A 13,566-nucleotide genomic window follows, 5' to 3' on the forward strand; every position below is an offset into this window, starting at 1 on the left:
TGTGTGCCAAATTCTATGAATTACCCCCTAAGACTCATGTTTTGCTAAAGCCTTTTGTGTCTCACCATCATCTTGTGTGTTGCACTCAAGGCATCCCATCACAGTGATCTCATGCTGAACATCAAAAAAGATTGACATATTTATGTGTGTGATATATGGCTTTCTTTCATCATTGACAGAAGACTATTTGGCAAACAAATAAGCACAAAAATAATGCAATCCTTCAACCAGATCACGAGTGAGAGAGGGCAAACTTCGGTTCGGATTGTTTAAAGGAATTCAGAACAAGGCAGAAAGTACACCCATAAACATCTTGAAGCTGTCAATTCAAATGTAGGTTTCTTGCTGTATATATATGCCATATGGGTGTAGGCATTGTAGATCTCACGATGGAGAGCACGGTGCAAGAGACCTCTAGCTTGAGTCTAAGTGAACTCCATGACAACCATTTTGATGGAAATAAGTTGTGGGAAACTTACAGCGGCAAAGGATCTGGATTCAGTGAGGACAGTATAGACCAAATAATGCCCTGTTTGATCAAAATCTTTTCTTCGGGTACGTATGATTGACATTTCTCTTGATTCATGCATGCTCTGTGCTGTCATTTCTAGATCTGGCTTAACAAATCCAGAGCCTCCCAAAGCAGTGATAATGGGCTCCATGTTGGACGGGGAGGACCGCCTGATCATATGCGACCAACATGTGTTTCTCGGTAAAAGGGCTTCTAAAATCTGTGCTAGTGTACGTGCTATTTATTAAAATCAAAGGGCAACAAGGCCATATGGCGTCTGAAGTGCATAAAGCAAACAGACAAGTGGAAATGAAAAGCGATTACATTCTTGGTCAGAACGACTTGTGGATGAAATGATGATGCCCCTTTGGGAGGCTCTGTGTAAAAATATTCCAAGAATGTTCATGAGTTTTGGAGAAAGTGAAAGGCAAGGGAAGTTATTAAACAGAGTTTTCTGGACACCTAAACGTTTATACAAACAGGGATTAAGCTTGACAGAAACATGCTGGGGTTGTGATCACTCAAAAGGTACGCTTGAACATATACTGTGGGACTGCTAGAGGGTGAAAACAATTCGGAACATGATTACAGATGTGAGGAACAGAGTTATAAGAGAGGACAGAAGAAGACGTATTCATTGCCTGGCAACAGAGTTGACATGGGCCCCCGTGTTACAAGGATCGTCTTTAAGAAATCTCACATTTATATCTGCCCTGGGGTAGTTCAAAGTGCTCTGTTTTTTTAATGTAAACCTGGTCTGTGAGAAAAAAGTGAAAAGAGGGTTCCCTTTTGTATTTAAAACATTCAACTTGTGAGATGAAAATAAAAAGAATAACGCCCCCGTGGAAACCTCCTCTTTTCCCACAAGGGGGCTCAGTCCACCCTAACCCTGCTGGCCCATATCCGCTTTTAACAGGTGGGCTTCGTCCAACCCATGAGCCAGCGTGAGGTGATGGGGGAAACCAGGATACAGCAATAAAGTAAGCAAGCAAATATATATGTATTTATTTTAAACATTTTGGAGCACCATCTTTTTAAGTGTTGGCTGTTGTGTGGCGCTTTAGTGGCATCTTTAAGCAGAACCTATCGCATTAGATTTTAGAGATAAGTGAGCAACATGGGGTGTGAGGAAGGACACTTGTCGGTGTTGTTTGGCTTTTTAAGCACCCATTTATTACCCATGTTCATGCTAATTCCTAAAGCCATTCTCAACCCGTACGTATCCCTTCCTGCATACAATTCAACATCTATCTGACATAGCTCTATCAAGCAGCAACATCTGACAGAGAGCTGTGTAGGGCCTGTCGTTGTTATTTCAAGGGAGTTTTCAGAGAGCTAAAGGCTTAATTACAGCTATAAAGGAGCAACTGGTGTAATAAAAAGTAGTTGTTTCACCTCCAACTTCGGCGGATTGACTGCGCTGTAATTCCACTGGCGGTAAATTGGCCAAACATCCTGATGAAGTCCAATGGAGGGATTTCACCACCCTAACACCACTTGTAATCCTGTGGCAAGTGGGATCCAGTACGGAGGGAAGGTGGGTTGCAGTAATTAGTCAGGCCTCCGTGGTAGAAGGGTGGCAAGGAGGGGTGCCATGGAAGTCACAGAAATCAAGGCAGACACCCGGGGGGAGACGTTAGGTTGGAAGAGTAATTGCGGATGGATTCTGTGTGGTGGCACCCGTGATCTTGGGCACCTGATTGGCGCGACTCCCTCGCCCCGGGTGTTAATCTCACATGACTTGTTAGCTAAAGCACCATTATACATTTCAGGAGGAATTTGCAGATGGTGCCATTTAGCTGGTGCTGCCTCAAAATTCTGGCCAGGATCACACAAAGAATGCGTCCCACCCTCCCTTCTCTTCCCCCTGTATGGAGCGGTGAAGTCCACCTCCTATTCTCTTCATTAATTTCCATCATTCACCATTACAGGGGGGTCCAGGCCGCCGCTCCCTCCCGTTCGCTTGTACTTTGGGACAGTGCACACCTGTCCCTCACTCCACCAGGGTAAACCACTGGGGAGTTACCCACTAGGAATAATTCAGTAGCACAAGGCTTTATTCATCCAGTCCTGCCATTCCCTCAGCATTCGAACCTTCGAGCTGCTTCATCACCATTGGGATTGGGGGTGATTCTGTAGCCTCGATGTGAAAGTATTCCCACGGTCCTCCTTTGCTCCGTCTTTGAGGGGACCTAGAATGGGCTCCATGCATGAAATAACACAGTGTCTTTCCCCATGCCTGGTCGCAGGCTCGAATCCCAGCAAGGCTCACTCAGCCTTTCATCGTTCCGAGGTAGATAGACGAGTACCAATTTTGGTTGGTTGATATTGTGTGTGTATATGTGCTTGGTAAAGCACTTTGCATTAAGGCGCTACATAAACATGCACGTCATTGTCATTATCATATGTGGCTCCGTAGGGAACATGTTTGTATCACTGTGAGCAATAAGTCTGCCGTGGTGTTTGCCATGATTTTTGGTGGTAAATTGGGTGATTTCCCTTTCCTTGGGATACATCCTCCACTTTACCGCCAAAACCTATAGTGCAGTTATGTGGTAATACCATAGTAAAGTGCAGTAACAAAATGACTGCCACTTTAATGCCACTTTTTGCCTCTCCTCCAGAGTCATAATGAGACCCAATGGCCAGGCAATAAAACATCTAGGTCTTCTGTGAGCTATGAAAGCAAAACGCAGTATTTTGCCAGTCCAGAAAGTCCCGCTCTCCTCCCTCCCCCTTTGACTCAAAGTGGTGAGTTCTCTGAATCTGCCACTAGATGCACGGTTTAGCATTTTTTTATGGACGTAAATGACTCTGTTTACCTTACTTATTTACTTCAACGGAATGACTTCAATTTCTTTTTTAAAAAAGCGGGTTACCCCCATTTACCTCTTACCACACCGGTGTGCAGTCATAATATCGAGAAAAAAAAATGTCGAAAGACAAAAATTTCGAAAACAAAATGTCGAAAAAAAAAAGGTTGAATATTTTATTTTTTTATTTATATATTTTTTGGGTTTAGTAGGTAAAAAAAGGGGTAAAATAAAAAAATAGAAAAAAGGGGGGTTGGGGGGAACCCCCCGTTTCGAATAAAAAACGTAATGAAAAAGAAATTCGACTTTTTTTTCGACATTTTTTTTCTCGATATTTTGACTTTCGACATTATTGTTTTCGATTTAATGACTATAAACCGGCGAACCGTGTTTGTATGAAATGTATATCACATTATAGTGAGATTGTAACCACATTTTTCATAGTGTACAATGCTATGTGATGCCACTTGCTGTTTTGTCAATGGGTGAAAGGTTGTGTTCCATCCCTTCCTGCGCTATCACTTCGGGGCGGGGTCAAATGACATCACTTCCTGTGATGTCATCAGGGGTCAAGGGTCGCGTGATTTCACTTCCGCTACCCCTAGCATTTTGGTGAAATGCCCATCAATGGGGGTGGGTGGGGGTGCAGGGGGACATGAGTCGGGGCCTGCTGGCAGCTGCCCGTCACTGGGGGTGGGTGGGGGTGCAGGGGGAAATGAGTCAGGCCTGCTTGTAGGTGCCTGTCACTGCTGGGTGGGTGGGGGTGCAGGGGGACATGAGTCGGGGCCTGCTGGCAGGTGCCCGTCAATGGTGGATGGGTGAGTGGTTGGGGGACATGAGTCGGAGCCTGCTGGCAGGTGCCCGTCACTGCTGGGTGGGTGGGGGTACAGGGGGACATGAGTCGGGGCCTGCTGGCAGGTGCCCATCAATGGTGGGTGGGTGAGTGGGTGGGGGGACATGAGTCGGGGCCTGCTGGCAGGTGACTGTCACTGCTGGGTGGGTGGGAGTGCAGGGGGACATGAGTCGGCGCCTGCTGGCAGGTGCCCGTCAATGGTGGGTGGGTGAGTGGGTGGTGGACATGAGTCGGGGCCTGCTGGCAGGTGCCTGTCAAGGGGGCATGGGTGAGTGGGTGGGGGGATATGAGTCAGGGCCTGCTGGCAGGTGCCTGTCACTGGAGGTGGGTGGATGGGTGGGGGACATGAGCCAGGGCTCACAAGTGTGCTCACAAGTGCATGGTGCCATGTGGGCTGCAGGGCATGGTGAGGGTTGTAGAGTAGTCCCCTGTGGTGTGGGCTGCCTGCCCGGCATGGGGAGGGCAGAAACCGCACACCCGGGAGGGCCCACAATGCCAAATCGCATGTGAAACTCCCTGCATACCCCCCAAATACACATACCCCGCTCTCGCATGGAGTATCGCATGTGAAACTTCCCGTGCACCCCGAAATACACATACCACGTTCGCCCGAGGCCTATCGCATGTGAAACTCCCTGCGTACACCCCAAATACACATACCCCGCTCTCACCTGGTGTATAGCATGTGAAACTTTGCACGCACCCCCGAAATACACGTACCACGCTCGCCCAAGGTCTATCGCGTGTGAAACTCCCCATGTACCTCCTAAATACACGTACCCCGCTCGCACAGGGCCTATCGCGTGTGAGACTCCCTGCGCACCCCTGAAATACACGTACCACGCTCACCCAAGGCCTATCGCGTGTGAAACTCCCTGCTTACCCCCCAAATACACGTACCCCACTCGCACAGGGCCTATCGCATGTGAAACTCCCCGTGTAACCCCCAAATACACGTACCCCGCTCTCGCCCAAGGCCTATCGCGTGTGCAACTTCCTGCGCACCCCCCAAAATTCGCGCAGGCTGCCCATCCACCCTGGCCATGCCCCACAGGCAGCCCACACCACAACCATAAGGGGGACTTTTTCCATGCAATTTACCTGGTGCGAGTGGGGTACGTGTATTCTGAGGGGTGCGCGGGGAGTTTTACATGCATTTTCGCTAGCGCGAGAGGGGTACGTGTATTCTGAGGGGTGTGCGGGCAGTTTTACATGCGTTTTCGCTAGCGCGAGAGGGTTATGTGTATTCTGAGGGGTGCGCGGGGAGTTTTACACATGTTGTCGTGGTTGGGGGGCTGTATGCTGGTCCAATGGCCTTTGCGCCATGTACTGGATTTGTGCGATGTTTATGGCGCACGGGGCGGGGTTGGGGGTGTAACTGGTGCTGCTGCAGGGTCGCTGCGGCACTCTGCGCCACGGCTGGTTATGGATGTTAAAATCCATGAATATGCTGTGCGCTGAAATGGGTTTTGGTGCACGCGGCTGGCGCAGACTGCCGTACTTGCACACTGTGAGCCAGCCGCGTCCGCCACTTGTGTGCCAAATTCTATGAATTACCCCCTAAGACTCATGTTTTGCTAAAGCCTTTTGTGTCTCACCATCATCTTGTGTGTTGCACTCAAGGCATCCCATGACAGTGATCTCATGCTGAACATCAAAAAAGATTGACATATTTATGTGTGTGATATATGGCTTTCTTTCATCATTGACAGAAGACTATTTGGCAAACAAATAAGCACAAAAATAATGCAATCCTTCAACCAGATCACGAGTGAGAGAGGGCAAACTTCGGTTCGGATTGTTTAAAGGAATTCAGAACAAGGCAGAAAGTACACCCATAAACATCTTGAAGCTGTCAATTCAAATGTAGGTTTCTTGCTGTATATATATAAGCCAGATGGGTGTAGGCATTGTAGATCTCACGATGGAGAGCACGGTGCAAGAGACATCTAGCTTGAGTCTAAGTGAACTCCATGACAACCATTTTGATGGAAATAAGTTCTGGGAAATTTACAGCGGCAAAGGATCTGGAATCAGTGAGGACAGTATAGACCAAATAATGCCCTGTTTGATCAAAATCTTCTCTTCGGGTACGTATGATTGACATTTCTCTTGATTCATGCATGCTCTGTGCTGTCATTTCTAGATCTGGCTTAACAAATCCAGAGCCTCCCACAGCAGTGATAATGGGCTCCATGTTGGACGGGGAGGACCGCCTGATCATATGCGACCAACATGTGTTTCTCGGTAAAAGGGCTTCTAAAATCTGTGCTAGTGTACGTGCTATTTATTAAAATCAAAGGGCAACAAGGCCATATGGCGTCTGAAGTGCATAAAGCAAACAGACAAGTGGAAATGAAAAGCGATTACATTCTTGGTCAGAACGACTTGTGGATGAAATGATGATGCCCCTTTGGGAGGCTCTGTGTAAAAATATTCCAAGAATGTTCATGAGTTTTGGAGAAAGTGAAAGGCAAGGGAAGTTATTAAACAGAGTTTTCTGGACACCTAAACGTTTGTACAAACAGGGATTAAGCTTGACAGAAACATGCTGGGGTTGTGATCACTCAAAAGGTACGCTTGAACATATACTGTGGGACTGCTAGAGGGTGAAAACAATTCGGAACATGATTACAGATGTGAGGAACAGAGTTATAAGAGAGGACAGAAGAAGACGTATTCATTGCCTGGCAACAGAGTTGACATGGGCCCCCGTTTTACAAGGATCGTCTTTAAGAAATCTCACATTTATATCTGCCCTGGGGTAGTTCAAAGTGCTCTGTTTTTTTAATGTAAAACTGGCCTGTGAGAAAAAAGTGAAAAGAGGGTTCCCTTTTGTATTTAAAACATTCAACTTGTGAGATGAAAATAAAAAGAATAACGCCCCCGTGGAAACCTCCTCTTTTCCCACAAGGGGGCTCAGTCCACCCTAACCCTGCTGGCCCATATCCGCTTTTAACAGGTGGGCTTCGTCCAACCCATGAGCCAGCGTGAGGTGATGGGGGAAACCAGGATACAGCAATAAAGTAAGCAAGCAAATATATATGTATTTATTTTAAACATTTTGGAGCACCATCTTTTTAAGTGTTGGCTGTTGTGTGGCGCTTTAGTGGCATCTTTAAGCAGAACCTATCGCATTAGATTTTAGAGATAAGTGAGCAACATGGGGTGTGAGGAAGGACACTTGTCGGTGTTGTTTGGCTTTTTAAGCACCCATTTATTACCCATGTTCATGCTAATTCCTAAAGCCATTCTCAACCCGTACGTATCCCTTCCTGCATACAATTCAACATCTATCTGACATAGCTCTATCAAGCAGCAACATCTGACAGAGAGCTGTGTAGGGCCTGTCGTTGTTATTTCAAGGGAGTTTTCAGAGAGCTAAAGGCTTAATTACAGCTGTAAAGGAGCACCTGGTGTAATAAAAAGTAGTTGTTTCACCTCCAACTTCGGCGGATTGACTGCGCTGTAATTCCACTGGCGGTAAATTGCCAAACATCCTGATGGAGTCCAATGGAGGGATTTCACCACCCTAACACCACTTGTAATCCTGTGGCAAGTGGGATCCAGTACGGAGGGAAGGTGGGTTGCAGTAATTAGTCAGGCCTCCGTGGTAGAAGGGTGGCAAGGAGGGGTGCCATGGAAGTCACAGAAATCAAGGCAGACACCCGGGGGGAGACGTTAGGTTGGAAGAGTAATTGCGGATGGATTCTGTGTGGTGGCACCCGTGATCTTGGGCACCTGATTGGCGCGACTCCCTCGCCCCGGGTGGTAATCTCACATGACTTGTTAGCTAAAGCACCATTATACATTTCAGGAGGAATTTGCAGATGGTGCCATTTAGCTGGTGCTGCCTCAAAACTCTGGCCAGGATCACACAAAGAATGCGTCCCACCCTCCCTTCTCTTCCCCCTGTATGGAGCGGTGAAGTCCACCTCCTATTCTCTTCATTAATTTCCATCATTCACCATTACAGGGGGGTCCAGGCCGCCGCTCCCTCCCGTTCGCTTGTACTTTGGGACAGTGCACACCTGTCCCTCACTCCACCAGGGTAAACTACTGGGGAGTTACCCAGTAGGAATAATTCAGTAGCACAAGGCTTTATTCATCCAGTCCTGCCATTCCCTCAGCATTCGAACCTTCGAGCTGCTTCATCACCATTGGGATTGGGGGTGATTCTGTAGCCTCGATGTGAAAGTATTCCCACGGTCCTCCTTTGCTCCGTCTTTGAGGGGACCTAGAATGGGCTCCATGCATGAAATAACACAGTGTCTTTCCCCATGCCTGGTCGCAGGCTCGAATCCCAGCAAGGCTCACTCAGCCTTTCATCGTTCCGAGGTAGATAGACGAGTACCAATTTTGGTTGGTTGATATTGTGTGTGTATATGTGCTTGGTAAAGCACTTTGGATTAAGGCGCTACATAAACATGCACGTCATTGTCATTATCATATGTGGCTCCGTAGGGAACATGTTTGTATCACTGTGAGCAATAAGTCTGCCGTGGTGTTTGCCATGATTTTTGGTGGTAAATTGGGTGATTTCCCTTTCCTTGGGATACATCCTCCACTTTACCGCCAAAACCTATAGTGCAGTTATGTGGTAACACCATAGTAAAGTGGCAGTAACAAAATGACTGCCACTTTAATGCCACTTTTTGCCTCTCCTCCAGAGTCATAATGAGACCCAATGGCCAGGCAATAAAACATCTAGGTCTTCTGTGAGCTATGAAAGCAAAACGCAGTATTTTGCCAGTCCAGAAAGTCCCGCTCTCCTCCCTCCCCCTTTGACTCAAAGTGGTGAGTTCTCTGAATCTGCCACTAGATGCACGGTTTAACATTTTTTTATGGACGTAAATGACTCTGTTTACCTTACTTATTTACTTCAACGGAATGACTTCAATTTCTTTTTTAAAAAAGCGGGTTACCCCCATTTACCTCTTACCACACCGGTGTGCAGTCATAATATCGAGAAAAAAAATGTCGAAAGACAAAAATTTCGAAAACAAAATGTCGAAAAAAAAAAGGTCGAATATTTTATTTTTTTATTTATATATTTTTTGGGTTTAGTAGGTAAAAAAAGGGGTAAAATAAAAAAATAGAAAAAAGGGGGGTTGGGGGGAACCCCCCGTTTCGAATAAAAAACGTAATGAAAAAGAAATTCGACTTTTTTTTCGACATTTTTTTTCTCGATATTTTGACTTTCGACATTATTGTTTTCGATTTAATGACTATAAACCGGCGAACCGTGTTTGTATGAAATGTATATCACATTATAGTGAGATTGTAACCATATTTTTCATAGTGTACAATGCTATGTGATGCCACTTGCTGTTTTGTCAATGGGTGAAAGGTTGTGTTCCATCCCTTCCTGCGCTATCACTTCGGGGCGGGGTCAAATGACATCACTTCCTGTGATGTCATCAGGGGTCAAGGGTCGCGTGATTTCACTTCCGCTACCCCTAGCATTTTGGTGAAATGCCCATCAATGGGGGTGGGTGGGGGTGCAGGGGGACATGAGTCGGGGCCTGCTGGCAGCTGCCCGTCACTGGGGGTGGGTGGGGGTGCAGGGGGAAATGAGTCAGGCCTGCTTGTAGGTGCCTGTCACTGCTGGGTGGGTGGGGGTGCAGGGGGACATGAGTCGGGGCCTGCTGGCAGGTGCCCGTCAATGGTGGATGGGTGAGTGGTTGGGGGACATGAGTCGGAGCCTGCTGGCAGGTGCCCGTCACTGCTGGGTGGGTGGGGGTGCAGGGAGACATGTGTCAGAGCCTGCTGGCAGGTGCCCGTCACTGCTGGGTGGGTGGGGGTACAGGGGGACATGAGTCGGGGCCTGCTGGCAGGTGCCCATCAATGGTGGGTGGGTGAGTGGGTGGGGGGACATGAGTCGGGGCCTGCTGGCAGGTGACTGTCACTGCTGGGTGGGTGGGAGTGCAGGGGGACATGAGTCGGCGCCTTCTGGCAGGTGCCCGTCAATGGTGGGTGGGTGAGTGGGTGGTGGACATGAGTCGGGGCCTGCTGGCAGGTGCCTGTCAAGGGGGCATGGGTGAGTGGGTGGGGGGATATGAGTCAGGGCCTGCTGGCAGGTGCCTGTCACTGGAGGTGGGTGGATGGGTGGGGGACATGAGCCAGGGCTCACAAGTGTGCTCACAAGTGCATGGTGCCATGTGGGCTGCAGGGCATGGTGAGGGTTGTAGAGTAGTCCCCTGTGGTGTGGGCTGCCTGCCCGGCATGGGGAGGGCAGAAACCGCACACCCGGGAGGGCCCACAATGCCAAATCGCATGTGAAACTCCCTGCATACCCCCCAAATACACATACCCCGCTCTCGCATGGAGTATCGCATGTGAAACTTCCCGTGCACCCCGAAATACACATACCACGTTCGCCCGAGGCCTATCGCATGTGAAACTCCCTGCGTACACCCCAAATACACATACCCCGCTCTCACCTGGTGTATAGCATGTGAAACTTTGCACGCACCCCCGAAATACACGTACCACGCTCGCCCAAGGCCTATCGCGTGTGAAACTCCCCATGTACCTCCTAAATACACGTACCCCGCTCGCACAGGGCCTATCGCGTGTGAGACTCCCTGCGCACCCCTGAAATACACGTACCACGCTCACCCAAGGCCTATCGCGTGTGAAACTCCCTGCTTACCCCCCAAATACACGTACCCCACTCGCACAGGGCCTATCGCATGTGAAACTCCCCGTGTAACCCCCAAATACACGTACCCCGCTCTCGCCCAAGGCCTATCGCGTGTGCAACTTCCTGCGCACCCCCCAAAATTCGCGCAGGCTGCCCATCCACCCTGGCCATGCCCCACAGGCAGCCCACACCACAACCATAAGGGGGACTTTTTCCATGCAATTTACCTGGTGCGAGTGGGGTACGTGTATTCTGAGGGGTGCGCGGGGAGTTTTACATGCATTTTCGCTAGCGCGAGAGGGGTACGTGTATTCTGAGGGGTGTGCGGGCAGTTTTACATGCGTTTTCGCTAGCGCGAGAGGGTTATGTGTATTCTGAGGGGTGCGCGGGGAGTTTTACACATGTTGTCGTGGTTGGGGGGCTGTATGCTGGTCCAATGGCCTTTGCGCCATGTACTGGATTTGTGCGATGTTTATGGCGCACGGGGCGGGGTTGGGGGTGTAACTGGTGCTGCTGCAGGGTCGCTGCGGCACTCTGCGCCACGGCTGGTTATGGATGTTAAAATCCATGAATATGCTGTGCGCTGAAATGGGTTTTGGTGCACGCGGCTGGCGCAGACTGCCGTACTTGCACACTGTGAGCCAGCCGCGTCCGCCACTTGTGTGCCAAATTCTATGAATTACCCCCTAAGACTCATGTTTTGCTAAAGCCTTTTGTGTCTCACCATCATCTTGTGTGTTGCACTCAAGGCATCCCATGACAGTGATCTCATGCTGAACATCAAAAAAGATTGACATATTTATGTGTGTGATATATGGCTTTCTTTCATCATTGACAGAAGACTATTTGGCAAACAAATAAGCACAAAAATAATGCAATCCTTCAACCAGATCACGAGTGAGAGAGGGCAAACTTCGGTTCGGATTGTTTAAAGGAATTCAGAACAAGGCAGAAAGTACACCCATAAACATCTTGAAGCTGTCAATTCAAATGTAGGTTTCTTGCTGTATATATATAAGCCAGATGGGTGTAGGCATTGTAGATCTCACGATGGAGAGCACGGTGCAAGAGACATCTAGCTTGAGTCTAAGTGAACTCCATGACAACCATTTTGATGGAAATAAGTTCTGGGAAATTTACAGCGGCAAAGGATCTGGAATCAGTGAGGACAGTATAGACCAAATAATGCCCTGTTTGATCAAAATCTTCTCTTCGGGTACGTATGATTGACATTTCTCTTGATTCATGCATGCTCTGTGCTGTCATTTCTAGATCTGGCTTAACAAATCCAGAGCCTCCCACAGCAGTGATAATGGGCTCCATGTTGGACGGGGAGGACCGCCTGATCATATGCGACCAACATGTGTTTCTCGGTAAAAGGGCTTCTAAAATCTGTGCTAGTGTACGTGCTATTTATTAAAATCAAAGGGCAACAAGGCCATATGGCGTCTGAAGTGCATAAAGCAAACAGACAAGTGGAAATGAAAAGCGATTACATTCTTGGTCAGAACGACTTGTGGATGAAATGATGATGCCCCTTTGGGAGGCTCTGTGTAAAAATATTCCAAGAATGTTCATGAGTTTTGGAGAAAGTGAAAGGCAAGGGAAGTTATTAAACAGAGTTTTCTGGACACCTAAACGTTTGTACAAACAGGGATTAAGCTTGACAGAAACATGCTGGGGTTGTGATCACTCAAAAGGTACGCTTGAACATATACTGTGGGACTGCTAGAGGGTGAAAACAATTCGGAACATGATTACAGATGTGAGGAACAGAGTTATAAGAGAGGACAGAAGAAGACGTATTCATTGCCTGGCAACAGAGTTGACATGGGCCCCCGTTTTACAAGGATCGTCTTTAAGAAATCTCACATTTATATCTGCCCTGGGGTAGTTCAAAGTGCTCTGTTTTTTTAATGTAAAACTGGCCTGTGAGAAAAAAGTGAAAAGAGGGTTCCCTTTTGTATTTAAAACATTCAACTTGTGAGATGAAAATAAAAAGAATAACGCCCCCGTGGAAACCTCCTCTTTTCCCACAAGGGGGCTCAGTCCACCCTAACCCTGCTGGCCCATATCCGCTTTTAACAGGTGGGCTTCGTCCAACCCATGAGCCAGCGTGAGGTGATGGGGGAAACCAGGATACAGCAAAAAAGTAAGCAAGCAAATATATATGTATTTATTTTAAACATTTTGGAGCACCATCTTTTTAAGTGTTGGCTGTTGTGTGGCGCTTTAGTGGCATCTTTAAGCAGAACCTATCGCATTAGATTTTAGAGATAAGTGAGCAACATGGGGTGTGAGGAAGGACACTTGTCGGTGTTGTTTGGCTTTTTAAGCACCCATTTATTACCCATGTTCATGCTAATTCCTAAAGCCATTCTCAACCCGTACGTATCCCTTCCTGCATACAATTCAACATCTATCTGACATAGCTCTATCAAGCAGCAACATCTGACAGAGAGCTGTGTAGGGCCTGTCGTTGTTATTTCAAGGTAGTTTTCAGAGAGCTAAAGGCTTAATTACAGCTGTAAAGGAGCAACTGGTGTAATAAAAAGTAGTTGTTTCACCTCCAACTTCGGCGGATTGACTGCGCTGTAATTCCACTGGCGGTAAATTGGCCAAACATCCTGATGGAGTCCAATGGAGGGATTTCACCACCCTAACACCACTTGTAATCCTGTGGCAAGTGGGATCCAGTACGGAGGGAAGGTGGGTTGCAGTAATTAGTCAGGCCTCCGTGGTA

General features: G+C 47.9%; 1 protein-coding gene across 1 annotated transcript in view; it reads left to right on the forward strand.

The window, feature by feature from the left end:
• Positions 1-383: 383 nt before the first annotated feature.
• Positions 384-13,566, forward strand: part of LOC138487683 (nicotinamide N-methyltransferase-like) — a 52,359-nt gene continuing 39,176 nt past the window's right edge. The window contains exon 1 of the mRNA XM_069614209.1: positions 384-555. Coding sequence (XP_069470310.1) covers positions 390-555 — 166 coding nt within the window. The 5' untranslated portion in view covers positions 384-389. The remainder of the gene's footprint in view (positions 556-13,566) is intronic.

Source organism: Ambystoma mexicanum, chromosome 9, assembly GCF_040938575.1.
Source record: "Ambystoma mexicanum isolate Mex_15411 chromosome 9, UKY_AmexF1_1, whole genome shotgun sequence".
NCBI classification, from domain to species: domain Eukaryota; kingdom Metazoa; phylum Chordata; class Amphibia; order Caudata; family Ambystomatidae; genus Ambystoma; species Ambystoma mexicanum.